Genomic DNA, 16404 nt, shown 5'->3' with positions numbered 1-16404 from the left:
ATTTCCTGATTGCCTTTTCCTTCATTTTTATAAAATAAGTATTTTATTTTTGCTTTTATGAATGGTTTTGTTAGTAATAATCTATGTGTAATTGGAACTAAATTTGTTGAGAAGGTCATTATCAGTGTAGTGAAATAGCAGAAGGACAAAACCCATTTTTGTCAAAAAATAATTTACCATCTGAAATAAATTCTGTCAGTTTAAAGGAGTCTCTGTGGTCTTGCAGCCTTGATTTATTAACTTCTTAAGATGATAATTTAATGGTTTAACTTTCTTTTGTGCTAGCAGGGAAAAAAGGTGGGGAAAAGATCATGCCCTTACAGTACAAATAATAGTTTTTCAACCATGAGACTAGTTTTAGGTGTTCATGTGCAAGCTTCAGCTGTGAACATATTTCCTGCAAGTCACTGAGCACTTCAATACAGCAGCTACAAATAGTTTGCTTTGCATTTCCTATAATTTCTCTCTATCTCTTACTCAAAGACACGCATTCAGTTTTATTCCGAAGGGATTCAGTTGCCCTCTGAGGGCTCTGGCCGTAGAGGATCTAGGTGCTGGGTTTGCGGGAACGTAGAAATAGGTGTAGAAGGGGCTCAGACAGTGACATCTGACAGATTTGTGGCCTGCAGCATTTAGGAATAAGGAGGAGAATTAGGAGATATTTCATTTTCATTTTTTCATGATTATGAATACCGTCTGAGTTCTTCTGTGTTCCTGTGGTGTAAATGCTATCTGATGGCTAAGCCGTGTGATTTGAAGCATGAGCTTTTTCTTTCATCTTATACATATCACATTGCTTTTCATGATTAGTTCAGTGACTTCCTTTCTTCTGCATCTATCCCATAATTCACCTTTTTGCACTTGATCTAACAGCGTGACATTGCATCTGCTCATACAGGCTGAATTTTTACATAGCTCATGGAAATTACTTTTTCTTCTGCATTTTGTTGTAGTTAAAATACTTGGTTTATGCTCTGGGAAGGCTGTCTTTGTAAATTAGCTTAGGAATAGTTTGCATTCCTCTTACATGTTATTCAACTACCATGGCTTTGTTTATGACTATTTTACATCTTAAAGGATTAATTTGTTAGGGTATCGGCAGCCATTCGTTAGCAAACGTTTCTTTGCCTTTTGGTCTGAAGTTGTTGAGAGAGGCAGGTCAACAGTGAGATCTTCAGGCTAAAGGAGTGAAAAGCTCGGGAGATGTTACCAAGTTCTGCTTCTTTGAGTAATTTTCTCTGTGGAAACTTGTGGAAGTCACCTCAAATGACATTCAGTGCAGTTGCTTTGGTCTCTGAAGCAGTATTTGGGTGGAATTTAGGGTCTGTGGCCAAGAAAGCGACGAGAAAGCCCATGCTCTATCAGTTACCTAAAGCTCATTCATTCGCCTAAGTATTGAAAATGCTAAGAGCTGTGACACGAACACCTCTACTTTAATGGGAAGATACATGGTGGTATAGTTTCAAGCAGGGAGAAAAGAGAGAAAGCAAGGAGAGAGTACAGTCTTTGTAGCAATACTGATGGAGCATTTAATTAGCAATGGCAACTGCACCTAATTGTACTCAAAATAATTAACAGTGCATGAGGAGCAGGGAGCATAATGTATGCAGAAATTCTGGAGGTGTTTGCAGGGTATTAGTGAAAATGTTACCTGTTTGTTGCTTTTTCATGATAAATAAAAAAAAAAATACCTGTGGTTTGGTCTGATTACACAGGCTTTAGAATTTGGTACTTATAGACCGGATCTTCTGTAAAGTATGACATCCTTGTGCCACAACTGTCGGTCATCGTGAGGGGCCTATGAAGTGTTGCATAGAACTGTATTAAATTAATTGAATAATATGTTGACTTTGCCAAGGATTTAAAATAAAAATTACAGTGGTTGCTTTTACGTTCTCTTACCCTTTCAGCACAATAGGCCAAAGCAAGCTTTACTGAGAGTATTCTTCATTTGCAAGCAAAAGCTGTATGCATCATCCAATAATTTTGCAAAAGTAAATGGGCTGTAATATGAAATCTTATATGCTATACTAGCATAAACTATATTTTATAAAATGCTTGTATGGTATAACACTTTTTGCTGTTCTACTAATACTAATTTTATACAAGTGGATGCATTAAAGGAGAGAGTTCATAAAGCTGTACAGATAACATAGCTGCTTAAAATTTACAATATGTGAACAAGCAACTAGTAAAATTTTGAAATTATTGGAAATTTTGTATTTAATGTAAAAATACAAATCCATGCTTTCTCAAGTTATTTCTTTGCAGTATTAACTGATTTGAAACTTGTACTGTACTAAAAAAAACTGGAAACCCTTCCAAAGAGGAATTAATTTCTAAATAAATAAAATATAAAAATGGTACTAATAACAGGTCAAGTTCTTTATTTTTGAGGCTGAAAAAAGGAAATACTGAATATTTCTTATCAACTGTGAGTTTGGATACACTATTATTTGCCAACCCTGTTAGAAATGTAAAAGCAAAATGGCGTCTCTGCCCTACTAATTCTGTCATTTTCCACTTGGCAAAAACCCAGTTCTTCCTTTTTTTGCCTCTAGCACACATGTAAACATAACTGTTTAATTTACTTTTTTTTGCAATTAGCTTGAAGTTGCTGATGTTGGCACAGTTTTAGAGGATAAATGCTTAACACACTGCAATTACAGTTAAAGAGGTAGCAATATTAAGACATTGGAGATGAGTTGTTTCCATCTCCCTTCTGGTCTCTTCCCCCAATTTTTTAATTGCATCCAAATTACTTAAGTTACAATATATGAGGTCTGCTCTATAGTTAGTTGCAGAAACAGTCCTTCTGAAGGGAGTAGTGCATAATGTAGATGGCTAAGCTCTCCAGGACGACACCCGTAGCTCCTGAGGAGATCAGTCAGTTGTGACTCAAGCTCAGTAGACTGTCTAATGACTTGGCAGATGCCTTGTGGCTTTCAGGCGTCTTAGATTTCCTACCCTCTTGATAGCCATCTAAATAGTAGTTTTTGCGAGGTCAGAATAACCCTATGATGTCTTTCTAGCACTTATTTCTCTTCTGTCTTCCAGGTGACTTTTAGTGTCCGCTTGGTCCTATCTGCCATGTCTTTGAATGATAACTTTGGAATTCAGAAGCACCGATGAATTGTCTAATATAGCTTGGCTTTTTATAGCTTTGCAAAAGAAACAAAAGCATAAAGATTAAAAGCCAGTAAGCTTACACAGAAGAGTTAAGAAGTAGAAAACATGGAAGCTGGGAGCTTGAAGAAAATCTAGTCCGTATTCAGTTTCCCAGGTTTTGTGCTTATAACTAGTTTTCTTCCTTCAGTTTTAGGAGAGTGCAACAGCTGCATTCCAATTTCATTACAACTGTGATCTACCGATATATGGCCTAACAGTTTTTCAATGCATGAATGAGAATTTCAGTTTTTAGTAGCAAATATTGTTTCAGTCGAATCTTTCTTGGAAGACGAAGGCATAATACAAGAGTAAGCAGTAGATAATCACTCTTTCTGGATCTCTGATGTTATTGTCTTAGATTTTTGACATTAAAAATTTTAGAATGAAAGTTCTGTTGTGTTTCTTGCATTTGAAAAGGTAGCAGAGAAGATGTTATTAGGATAGATTCACGTTTTACTTCTTTTCTGCTTGTGGATGGACTTAGTATCAGAAAGCCTTACATTTAGATGTCCATTTAGATGTTGCTTTTAAATCCCCATACTGAGTGCGTCCGATTGCCTAGGAGCTTTTAAAGCTGCCTGATCTGGTCTTAAGTATGTGTTTATAAGATGTGGTTACTGGCAAGGTTTCCTCAGCATGACAAAATGAACAGCTGAAATTGGAGTGTTTCTTGAGCACAGTGTTTTGACTTTGTCTTGAATGCCAACCATTGGTGTGCTGCGGAGAACATTAATAACATTAATAACAATGCATAGAAAAAATAATGATTCAGGGTGAAACCATTTTCTTTATGTTCATTGGCTGAGTGGGACTCTTAATTCCAGGCAGGAATGCAAAGACTGTTGGATGTTCACAAAGTAGCTTTAATTTCTGCTAATGAGAGTTTAGGCAATGTTACCCGACTGGATAGACGTTTCCCCATAGAGAAGACAAGAATTAGATGTAGAGCCTGTAACTGAGCTTGATTTACGATCTGCTTGTCAGGATTTGCAGTCACATAGGGCTGTATAAAATCCTGCACTAGATGGGTTGTGGTGTTTACTGTCCCTACAATTTTCCTTTGTAAATACGCTATTGCAGTACTGAAACGGTATTTTTCCAATATTCATATGATGAATGTAGTTTTTATCTTATGCCATTTCTTTGTTATGCCATGATATTTAATGTGAATAAATGTTTGAAATCCTCCTTGATTAACATTTAAGGGAGGTCACCTTAGCATGTCTTAAACTGCTGCTTGGCGGGGTCTTTCGTGTCTTCATCAGTCATCAGAAAGCTTGACTTGCTATACAAACACAGAAAGAGTTGTTCATCGTAGATGTGGCAGGCTGAGGTATAACGCTGCTTGGATGTAATGATAACTTTCTATTAAAAGTACCTTACTGTGTATGAAGGATAGGAATAGGCTAGATGTGCTATTGGAACATCAGGGAAATAATGTTGGTTAAGCTACATTACTTGTAAAGATGCTATTTAATGTAACATGGTGTTCCTTTTGGTAATGAAATGATTAAATAAATTACCTATATAGTCTTTGACACATTTCATTGAATACAAATCGATTTTATTACCTGGGGAAGACTTACATAAATGATTTATGTATACATACCTGTGATTAGAAATCAGGTGATGAAAAAACAATATTTGGAAGAAAGGAAACTACAAAACTCTTGACTCTAAACCCGGCAAGATTTTGTAGTCTTGATATGTAAGATGGGAACCCCTGGAGTTAGTCATGTACAGAAGTACTGGCTTGTGGTAAGCAGAGAAAGCATTTACATGAGTAATTTTTTTTTTTTTTTTTTTTTGCATAAAAGTTCTTATTACTTGAAAACATTCCAGAATTGGGCAGGGGGGAAGTGCACATTTATCATATCATAAGTAAGAGCAGAATTCAGAAAGTACTTGTGTAATTCAGTGTCGTGCTGTTTGAGATACTGATCCATTGCTGGTAGAATAATTAATAGGAAAATTTAGGAAATTTGTAAGAAAATTTGCCACTGCTGTATGCATGAATTATACCCCAGTCAAACCTAGAACTTGAACAAACCTGCACTGTAGAGGTTTGATATATATCTATATATGTAGCATGTCAGGAGTATGCTGAAGCAGGCAGACCAAGCATTTAGACCTGTGCAAAACATACTGCTTTTATGGTGTATCGTTGTGTACTCTTGCTGACATTCTTAAAAGAGGACAAAAAAAACCATAGGCCATAGCAGCTATGGGTCATACTATGTGTTTTTTTACTCTGCTAGATCTGCTGCTGTAAATCAGCAATTGGAGTTAGTGAGAAACTTAGCTTCAGTCTGTTTCTTGCTGCTTGTATTCATGGACTTTTGTCTCCTGGATATTTTGAAAGAAATAATAATAATCACACCATCTGGAAGAAATGAATTTGGAGATATTGAGGCATCAGCCTTTTGTTGTGCCACTGGTGATCACTTTAAAATATTTAAAAGCAAAGTTTTCTTAAACATCTATGGGGTTTTCTCTGTATCGGTAATGCGTAAACCCAGGTGAGCTCTGGGTGAGCTCACTGGGTGATATCCTGGGAGCAGTCTAGCAGTGGCAAATGGTAAGATATGTGTGCTTCTTCTCCCTTCTTGCCTGCCTGCCTGTGCTCTTTGACAGATTTTGCTTTTGCAGTCAGATCTTTGTTTACCGATTTGTGTTGGCACAGTTGCCTCTGCCTTCCAAGCCTCCCTGAACTTTCTGTGCATCCTTTGTGGATCCTTCTCCAGCACTGGCTCTCGCTTTTTGATCTATTGTCAGTGCCAATTAGTGTGCTGCCAATGGGCTCCTGCACAGCTCTGGGCTACCCTGTAGTTCTCAGTGTGCTACTGATTCATTTTCTTTCCCCAAGCATTGGCATCCCATAGCTGAGGAATAGGTAAATTATTGAAAGGGTGATCACCCGGCTCCGCTGAAAATTCTGGCAGTTCTACTTCTGACATCCATGGTGCTTGGATTTTACTCTTTTTGAACTTTTTGCTAAATCCAGATGCCACTTGGCTGAGATTTGTATTATAACAATTCTTTTTATTATACGATAAGTTTCTTAATTATGAACTGTGTCCCTTCTGCTGTATTTTTTCAAATCTTCAAAATGAAAAGGTTTTGGACTGAATTTGTCAAGAAGCAAGACTCACCTGTCTCCTTAACAACGTACGTTCCTATGTATAATAAATACGAAATTGAGAAAGAGAGATAAAAGAAAAATATAAGAAATGGGAAATATACAAGTATCACCTAAGAGCTGGGAGATTTTTTGATTCTGAAGCAATTTTGGGGAAGAAGCAGGAAGACAGCAGTCCTCGGTCCTTGTGCTGGCTGCTAGAGCATGCGTGACGCAGTGCCGGTGGCCTGGTGGCACTTGTCCTTCTGTCTTCACTCACCCTGCCCACAGCAGTTTTCAGGGGAGTGGGTTGAAATAGAAGTATTAGCATGGGAATATCGTGAATTCAAATGACCCATTAAGCTGCTGACTGATATCTGAAAATGTACTTGGAGTAGGTTTCTTGGTCATCTTTGATATTGCAAGTGCAAAGTAATTTAGTGTTGTTACCTCTGCGCTTTTTTCCTAAAACTTGGCCAGTACTGGCCGCTTGAGGAATGTTAATGCTTTTGGATACAGACTGTGAAAACGCTGGAAATTTACAAAATTTTACTTCTTTTTAAAAATAAACTAGGTTTTTAAATTCTAAAATAAGCTACTGTAGTATCCAGATCTTCCATCTAGACCTGTTTTCCATAGCTGCCCCTTCTGCCAGTGGTTATAAGATTAGCATGTAGTCCCCGTCTCTGTGGTTTCTGATGTTCTTCAATCATATGACATACAGTTGCAGAGATAACCACTCCACTATTTTGATACAATAGAATTTCTGTATGGAATTTCAAATGGTAAGAGTAATGAAATTTGATATTAGCACTGGCTACTCAATTTTTACTCTCTTTTCTCTGACATGTAAACAGCATTTTCTGCTTTGCTGTTTTTCAGTAAATGGCTCATTTTTTCAGCCTCTAGCACAGGATGCTAAGGCACTAACCTGTGTCTCGGGGCCAGATACAGTTGGAATATTTAATGTGGTCCCTAACCTTAGCTTTTGAAGGGAGCCCCAGATATGGGTCTCTGTAGACAGGTATCAAGTGCAAGTCTGGTAGCACAATGATGTGTGACATGTGTCTGGTTGTATGTAGTGTGATATGTGGCCTTTCATTTGTTCCAGGAGCAAGGATTTTATGGCTTACCCCAACAAGCAGGTGGAATATCTTTGCTTATAACATTTTTTTTTCATGGATCTTACTGGTTGCTAAATCTCCTGCAAACCAATACAAACTCATCTCTCCAGGGGAATTTTCTCGTAAACAGGAACTTATATTTATTTAGCTGGCATACGGGAGCAACTTTCTCTTTAACTTCAAATAAGAAGCACAGATGCACAAATTAAATATCTGAAAAAATAAGTCCCTTGAACAATAGAAGGCAAAAATGGAAAAATATTTTCCAAAGCAAACTAGTTGCAGCCAGAGTATCTATTCTTCCTACAGCAGGGTAGGTACCAGTAGCCAAAGAGAATGCCATCTTCAGAGTCGCTTGTGGGGAATTGTGAAATCTTCCTTGTCCACTTCATTGCCCGAATTCTCCTGTACCGAAGCTGTACTATCCACTAGTTACATTATTCCTCCTCCAAATGCCTTTATAATCGCATGCAAATATGATATATTGTACAGAAAGTTCAAAACAAAACAGAAAACCCAGAGAAATCCCTCCTAGAGCTTCAGAGCAGAAAGTGCAACTGAGCAAGAATTTCAAAGCAAGAAGTCAGCTGTGGGCAAGCTTTCCCTCCTGCTGCTTCTTTCTCTGCTGTCGCACATTTTGTGTGTTTCTGTGAATGGCACGGTTTCAAGGTAAGGGGTGGAAAACAGTCCCATGCCTCTTCAAATCTGGTGGTAAACTGCTGGTTTAAACACTCCCTGGCTGAGCACAACTTAATAACTTGTCTCCTTTTTCCTGAGTAAATTATTTTGTCTCATGTCTTTTGTAAGAGAGTTAATTGGAGATCTCCTGTGTTTCTCCTCCGTGTTATTGTGCTGAATTCAGTGCTGTTTGTGGATGTGGGCTCAGATCGCGATTAGGAGATTGCGCCCTTGCAGGTCTGAGATGGAGCTTCCCTACCTGTCCATCAGTTGTTATGAGCTTGGGTTGCATCCAAACTGCTACATCATTATCGACTATTTAATTGCAGTTTGAAAATCTTCTGTACACTATACTGAAGTGCTAGTTATAAAAGCAGTCCATGCGCTTTTCATAATTCTTATAAGATTGGTTTAATTTTGTTAATTTTCATATTTTTTGTTCTGCTCTATATTACAACAACTGTAAATAAGTGTATTCTTGAGTAGTCTTTGTTTCTTTTTGACCTCCTTATCTTCTAGAGCTGCTTTTAATTAGAGGAACAGTTATTACAAACAAAAATTAGGATAGGACAGATATAGCCTAATGTGGCAGCCAGTGATGGTAATCAGTATTATGAAAAGATTTCATGGAGCTGACCTTCTGCTTAGGAGAAGGGAAATAATTTTGTGGCTGTTCTCTGCTTAAAAGATATCACAAATTGTATGTTGTGGGCAATTTACTGAATAGGTATTCTAGGGGAGAGATAACCTGACAGAAATCTAGTAATTCTGACAAGGATTGTAATGCTGTAACTGGGAAGAGTTAATGTTACAGTTAGAAAATACACACACACAGACAAAAAAATCTCTTAATCATATCTTGAGTGTTGGATAAGTCAGAATGAGCAAGAATGAGGTATGAAAAAGTTAATTTCAGTACATGCTTGAATTTGTCTCAGGCTTTGAATCTGACCTTTTTCAAAATGGGGAAAGCTGAATCTTCATCCCATTATCTCTTGGAACATGATTTTTATTCCTTTTGTTTGTTGGAAAGTGTGGAAATGTGGATGAAAACCTTACAACTAAACAAGCACTTGGGAAAATTTCTGTGTTTAATCATTGGAAAAGCTAGCAAACTTTCAGGTACTTTCCTGAGTTCTTGGAGGTTTTACTGTTATTGTTTCTAGATATCAAAAGTGAAGGGGTTGCCTCACAAAGAGTCAGAGATTGAGTTGTGATTTAATTTATTAATCAAGCTGTGCAGCTGAAGCAGGCAATACAGTAACCCACAGCAGAGACACCATACTGTGTATCCTGATTTGTTCTGGAGCTTCTGGTATAGGTCTTTATACAGGATTAATCCTAATAGCATTAGCGTAGTAAGACATATTGCTAAGTAGACTTAGACTACTAACAAAGACTTAAAACAAACAAAAAAAATCCTTTGGACATTGCTATTAAATAGCTGACATGACATCAACCTCTTTAACCAATTCCCTGCTTTTTCTCAGACATCATCTTGGACAAAAGGGAAACCCAGCAATGGATTACCAGGGACCATGATAGCACTGTGAGCCTTTTGAATTAAAGGCTGTTGCCATCCAGTTACTCATCCTTATTCAGAACATTGTAACAAAATGTGGTATAGTCTTAAACTGATAGTTAAAAAGCAGATTTGATCATTTTAGCACTTGGGTTTAACAAGCCTTCTATTTCAGTCAAAAGTACCCAATGGTATAATGCATCTTAGATAGTTTTTAGATAATTGAATATCTTAAATACTGATATTTTTAATGATCCTGAAGACATACTATCAGTAAGCTTAAAACAAATGTGAATGCTGAAGATAGGATTTAAATTTAACACTAGTCTTTTTAATGGTTTTGAGGCAAGAATTTCCATAAATTAGAAGGGATGTATCTAAAACCGTGTCTTTCTGGTTTGATGTATCGTGTGGGTGGTTTCATAAATCAGCTGCAGTTAAAATGACAACCCATAGTAGAATGCTCTGCTAATTTAATTTTGCTAAATGATTCTTTTTTTAAATCACTGTAATACATTGTGATAAATGGTTAATATGATCAGTTTAAAGGCCGATTTAAATTTCAGCAGTTTTTTTCACTTCTGTCAAGTGTATTGGTTCACTTCTGTCATGTGTATTACTTCCATGGTCAAGTGTAAATATTTTTCGTTGATATAATCAGTTTACATAGTGATTTCAAGCATAATAAAGCACTGCTTGTTCAAGGCTAAGCATACCTTTTTCACTTGAAGTATGGAGCTACTGCTTCTAAAATAAGTAGTGATCTTAGATACATCAGTTCTTAAGTGGTTTGCTCTGACTGTTGAAATACCTATGAACTTCTGAATACTAATTGTGGAAGAAGCCATTTCTTTTGCCAATGATCAGAAGTAAAAGCTGGTGTACGATAGGGACAAGGTGTATGTTCCTATGCTTCAAAATAGAGAGGAGATTTAATTTGGGAGCCCGGGTTTATGGAGACGTTCTCTGCTGCTGCTGCTGACAGGGTCCCCGGGGGCTGTGACTGTGACACCTGCCTCAGTGTTGTCCACATGTTTCACAAGGGGACTAGGTCAAAAAACCCGTCTGAGCTGGCTCCCACTCTGTGCTCTCCATGTTCAAAGGGGTGAGTACAGGTGATTGCTGTGATCATAGTCCCAGGGTCGTGGTATGTAACCACGGTGAAAAGCAGTGCTATGAAAGCTTATGGGAATGCTTTTGGCATTAAACATGTGCATAACATAGTTTTTGAACTGCATGTGTGGCAGTTGATTTTTTTTTTTTTAGGGGCAGGGATTCTGTCATCTACATGAGATATCCATGGATCCATGGATATCTCATGGCTGCTATCTGAAAGGCTGCTATTCTTTAAGGTGTGCGTTATGCACTGTTCATTGCTTCAATCTTCCTTGGATATCGGCAAGCCCTGGCTGTGAGGTGGCTTGTTGCCTTCCCCCCATCTGTCCATTGCTGCTTTCCAAACAGGGCTTATCACTCTGCTTGTGGCCAGTCTGGCATTTGTCTTTCTCCTCTATACAGAAGGAAGGGTGAGATAGAAAAGGTGAAATAAGGAAAAAGAAAGAAGCCCTTCTGGAAGTTATCTGCCTGTCCCAAGGTATTACATTGTGCTGATGCCATCTGCTTCATGCAAGAGCTGGTTCCAGTTGATGTCCTCTACTAGTTCTGTCTCCCTGTGTGTTGCTGGAGCTGTGGCTAAGCCGTTCAGCTGCCAGGCATCGTCTGGCTGTAAGGGGGGTGGGGGAGCGCCTAGTTTGAAAAGGGAGTAAGACAGGCAGCAGCCTCCTTAGGTGTATGCAACACTCCCAGTGGTTTCTGTGGCCAAAGCTACAGCTTAGGTGGGACTAAAGAAGACTTGGCTGTAACTACAAAAGAATTGGCTGGAGGGTGTCATACCTGGAAATATTCTTTTCTAGTTTTCAGTGACATGAGCTATCCTAGACAAGTGGCTAACATAACAGGTGGGAATGTATTTCACTGTAAGCTTTTAAACTTACAGTGGCATTATTCCTCCGTCTGCTGGTATCTAACCTGGGATGGCTCTTACATTGCTGTCAGGAAAAACTTCCCTCCACCGAGGTGCGGCATCTTTGCTCTTTCTCTGTGGTTATTAGTAAGGCCTTGGCAACCTGAAGTCCCCAGGTTGTCCCATATTTCTCCTCTGTTTTCCCTGTGTAGTGACACCATAAATGAGAGGATGTTCCACAGCCTCTTGATGCATCAGTCTACTCCATTGTGCTGCTGCGTAGATGTTTGGCAATGCAAGATGTTGTCTGACTGGGGGGAGCAGGCCCATAGCAGAGAGTGGACTGTCTGAAATCCAGGCAGCATTTCTCATCAAGTATTACTCCTACCTTTCTGAACAGGAGACATTCAGCTTTTGGCTAAAAATGGAAATCTTCTTAATTTTTTATGGATGCTTTTTTTTTTTTTGATAAAAATGAACTGTTTTTTACTGAAACCATACACTTCATGGAAATAAAACCTGTAAACAGAAAATAAAACCTAACAAAATGCAGTTTTGAATGAAAATATATATCATCTTTACAAAGCACAGAAATTTTATGAGGAATTATAGCAACTGAACTAGTTGTTGAAAGAACACACTAGAGAGAGCCTTGAGTTTGAACACGGAAATGTTTAATACTGCATAGCCTCAGTCTTCAGACACATACTTACCACTTACTCTCTCTGTAGAGATTATGCTGCAAATGTTGTGTCTAAAATGCTATGCCTGTCCTCTTGTGCCTCTGAAATGTTAGAGGCACAAATGGGGTAGCTGGCAGACATGGGAAGCTGTGAGTGGTAACTGAAAGCACGAGTGCCTCACATGGTTGGAAGGTGAATATTTTCATTTGAGACTGAAGATGCTGGAAAGTAATTAGTAAGAATCAGTTTCCTGATAGTGTTGCTGGCTTATAATAATACACCTATTTTGGGATAGCCTGTTTAGTTTTGTTATTTCCCTCTTTTTGTGGTCTTTCCTATAGTAGAGCTTTTTGTTTGGCTGTAAACTTGCAGGATAAATCCATGAAAATGAATAAATCATGGTTCTGAAAATGAGTAGGATTTGACTATTAAAGTTGTCTATAAAATGCCAAAGCAAATAGTAGGAACATATTGTAAAGGTGTAAAATTTCAAATGAAAAGAGATGCCTGATAGATTGCAGTTCTGAGCCACTACAGCCTTTGGTACTGGATATTACGGCACCGTATTGACACATTTACCAGTAAAGCATTTGACCTTTCTGTACCTGGAATGGACCTGCCTTGATCCTTCTGGTTTCTGCACTAATGGATTTAAGATATCATGGGACTCCAGCTGTGCTCATTGATGTAACTTTTCAGTTTCCGTAAACCACTTCTATTTTAAGGCATTTTAGTTTAGTCTTTATTCAGCACATGACTATACCAAGACAATGCAGTTAAACATAGTTTTGTTCACTCTATTGGAAACAAGTTTTGGCTGGTTGGTCTCCGCAGTCAGTGGGCAGGATGTATGGGTGGGATTTAGACTCATTACAGGAACCCGTTCACGTTGTTTCTGCAAGGCATGACTGAAACAGTATTTTTAGAGTAAATACTTCCAAGGTAAACCCAGTAAACTATGAAAGAGTTTTGTACCCTGTAGGAAAGAGTGCTGGGATGCATTTGACTTTCTAGCATCTGTAAATATTTACCGTTCGGCTTTATGCTTCTTCTTCTAGACATTACCCAAAGCAGTCCTTCACTACAGTGGCTGATACACCAGAAAATCTTCGCCTGAAGCAACAAAGTGAATTGCAAAGTCAGGTAAATCAAATACTTCTTTTGTGTCATTAATATTAGACTGTTGGTCCACTTATCTATAGTTTTTTGAAGTAGTATTAGTATTTCTTCGTACTGATACGTAGTAGCTCTCTAATGTAATTGTAAAAAATATTTGTAGGTTGGTATAATGCTGCAACACTCAGGGTTTTATTTCTGATATCACTTACTGTGAGATCACTCATTCTATTGTAAGTCCATTGACATCAGTGAAATCCTTCATTTTCAACAGTATACGAAGTATCTAAGTAGTTTTTAATGTTTGAAATGTTGTAGCTCAACTCAGAGGGTTTTTGCCTTAGACAAACTGTCATTGTTAGCTTGCATCAAACTTAATCATAAAATAGCTGTGTGATTAGCAAACAATTAATTTGTCATTAACAAACATTCAGAAGCCTTTAATACTTATCAAGACTGAACTGACTGAATGATCAGTTTATGGATCTGTTGTGTCCTCTGTGAACTCATATATGGAGCAGTCTGTAAGCCAGTTGTGATTAGTATGCTATCAATCAAAACTTATGTAGGTGAATAAGAAGTACATTGAAATTAAAATGTAAAAAGAAAAGGGGGAAAGAAAAAGAAAATGGCAATGAAGACTTATGTTGCCGAAACATGATGTTTGTTTACTGTTGTTACTCTCTAGTCCATAATGTACAGTTCTTACTGCTATTAATTCCTTAATATCTGGACAACCCCCCTCTGTCCCCCAATATCACTTTCCTATTGTTTAATTTTATGCAACACTGGAAGTTGGCCTGGCTGTGTGAGACAATTGATAATATTCGATTGCATTTTATTTTGTGAAAGGTGTTTTTTTTTTTTTTTTTTTTTCTATGTGGTTTTAGTCTGGATTTAGTTGCAATCTCTCATTATAAATTGGTAATTATCGTTGTCAATTAATGTAATAAAAACCTCTAGTGGAAAACAGACAGTAGGCAACAAGAGCTTTCTTGTTTGGGAACCTCTGTGTAGGTTAATTGGTAAAATTAAAGGAGTGCTGAAGAGAAATGCTAGCACAGATATTTAGCATGATATAATATTTTAAAAATTATTTACCTTTGCCATTGCAGTTATTGATTACAAAACTTAGAGAAATTCTTTCATGATGAGATTCTGCCATCTGGAAAGAGGAAAGTTTGGAATGTACATCTCCTCTTGACTTCAGTGGATTTTAGAGTGCAGTTTCTTCATTTTCTTGTAGTTCAGTGGTTCTGTGTACCATAGTCACCACTCTGTCACAGAGTTAAGAGAAACTTATAAACTATACTTTTTACAGGCCTGTTTAGAAGAATATAAACTTTGAATACACTATTTTTTTAGTGGTTTCATAGAAAATGTTGGGATTCACGAGAATAATAAAATTTTACTCCTCTTTCTGTCAGTTTTTCACTGGATTGTCTTGTTTATCTGCGCACGCACCCATGTGCACATGGAGATATACAAACCTGAGGCCAAAACTTGAAGCAATCAGGTGTATGCTTTGCCTATGGCTATCTCTGTCTGCTTATCCCTAGGATACCAGTTACACCACGGGTGAGTTTGCCTGCTGGGACTTTATAAGGATTCAGCTACACTAGTCTAATTTGGTGACATCTCTGGTGACGGGCAGAGTGGAAAAGAAGCTGGCTGACTTCCTCACGGCTATATTACCTGCCTTGGGAGCCTGCGGTGATCAAAGCTGAGACAAAGATTTCAAACCTAGTGCTCACAATTCTGTACCTTAACTCTCATGTGAATTGTGAGCCTTAATCTAAAAGGCCCTCAGGGAAGCCTCCAAAGCCATACTTTTAAAAGTACTGGCAAAAGACAGATTTTAATGGGACTGATTTCTGTAGACAGGTAGGCTTTAACTGGAGAGCTTGTTTGAAGTTGATTAAGAAAAGTATGGATGGGAGGAATCCTGTTTGGGTGTTTGGAGAGGACAACTCTCCTGTGTGAAGTCCAGACAGATCAGAATCTCATTTAGGAAATGTACCTTATCTTAAAGCAGTCTACTTTCTCCATGGTTATTGTGGTAATACTTCTGAGAGACTAGGGGCTGTTGAGAATTGTCAGGGAGGTGTAGAGGTCAACTGGTAGGCATCAGTTTGAGTTAAGACTAATGTAGTAAGGACTGAAGTAATTTCTGGTTTATGACTGTGTGCTATCCTGATACATGATGGGCTTGGTACATCTCCAGTTCAACTCACATGTTCCAAACTCGCCTGTATCGGTTGTCTGTCTTGGCTAAAGTTGACTAACCCAAGGAGTGTGGTCTGTTTCTAGAGCCTATAGGAGAAATGGCTTTCCCTAACCTGCTTGAAACATGCTGACATGGCACTTTGGAAGTGTAAGGAAACTTGTTTTGGTATTGTTCTCTATTTGTAAACAGAGGATTTAGTATTCTAGGACTGGATAAGCAGTATCAAGAATGAGAAGCTTGGAGTTTGCTTATATATAAACTTCCTACAACTGTTCACAATGCACTGGCATAAAATGTTAGATAAGGATCTACTCAAAACTTGGAAATGGAGAGAAACCCTTAATTTGTACAATGTGTCTTTTTTTCAAAGTTATTAGGCAGTAAAAGATTTGCAGTCGATGCAAATATAGTTCTAAATTATAAGGGCAAAAATTTACCTACTTGGAAGAAAGGCCATAATGTTTTTGGTCATTGTTTGCTTCCTTGGTGTTGATTCACATCAAGACTGCCTAAAGTTGCCTAGCCTGTAAATTGTTTTAATGCTGAAATAAAGATTCCAGAGACTCTTCATAATCCAATTTAAGTCTTGTCACTAAATAAACCTGTAAATTCTAAATAATTTCTGTAATATTTTGAAGAGTATAAGGACAGAGAAATTGCCATCCTGAATCAGCCCTATTGGCCATCTAGTCCATCGCCCTGTCTTTTCAGAGAAAGTTGCAAGACTCCCAGTTGAAACAAATACATGATATATAATTTGCCATGATTCAGGTCTCATCCGATTTCAGTGCTGTGCAGTAGAAAA

At 37.9% G+C, this 16404-nt stretch overlaps 1 protein-coding gene across 2 annotated transcripts in view; it reads left to right on the top strand.

Moving 5' to 3' along the window:
* Positions 1–16404, top strand: part of NEBL (nebulette) — a 269145-nt gene that overhangs the window by 66935 nt on the left and 185806 nt on the right. For both annotated transcript variants that reach the window (XM_082307588.1, XM_082307587.1), the window contains exon 3: positions 13315–13399. In XM_082307588.1, coding sequence (XP_082163714.1) covers positions 13315–13399 — 85 coding nt within the window. The remainder of the gene's footprint in view (positions 1–13314; positions 13400–16404) is intronic.

Source organism: Platalea leucorodia (assembly GCF_965183815.1).
Source record: "Platalea leucorodia genome assembly, chromosome: 1".
Classification (NCBI taxonomy): domain Eukaryota; kingdom Metazoa; phylum Chordata; class Aves; order Pelecaniformes; family Threskiornithidae; genus Platalea; species Platalea leucorodia.
The sequence above is the reverse complement of the archived record's forward strand: the minus strand, read 5'-3'. Positions and strand labels throughout refer to the sequence as shown.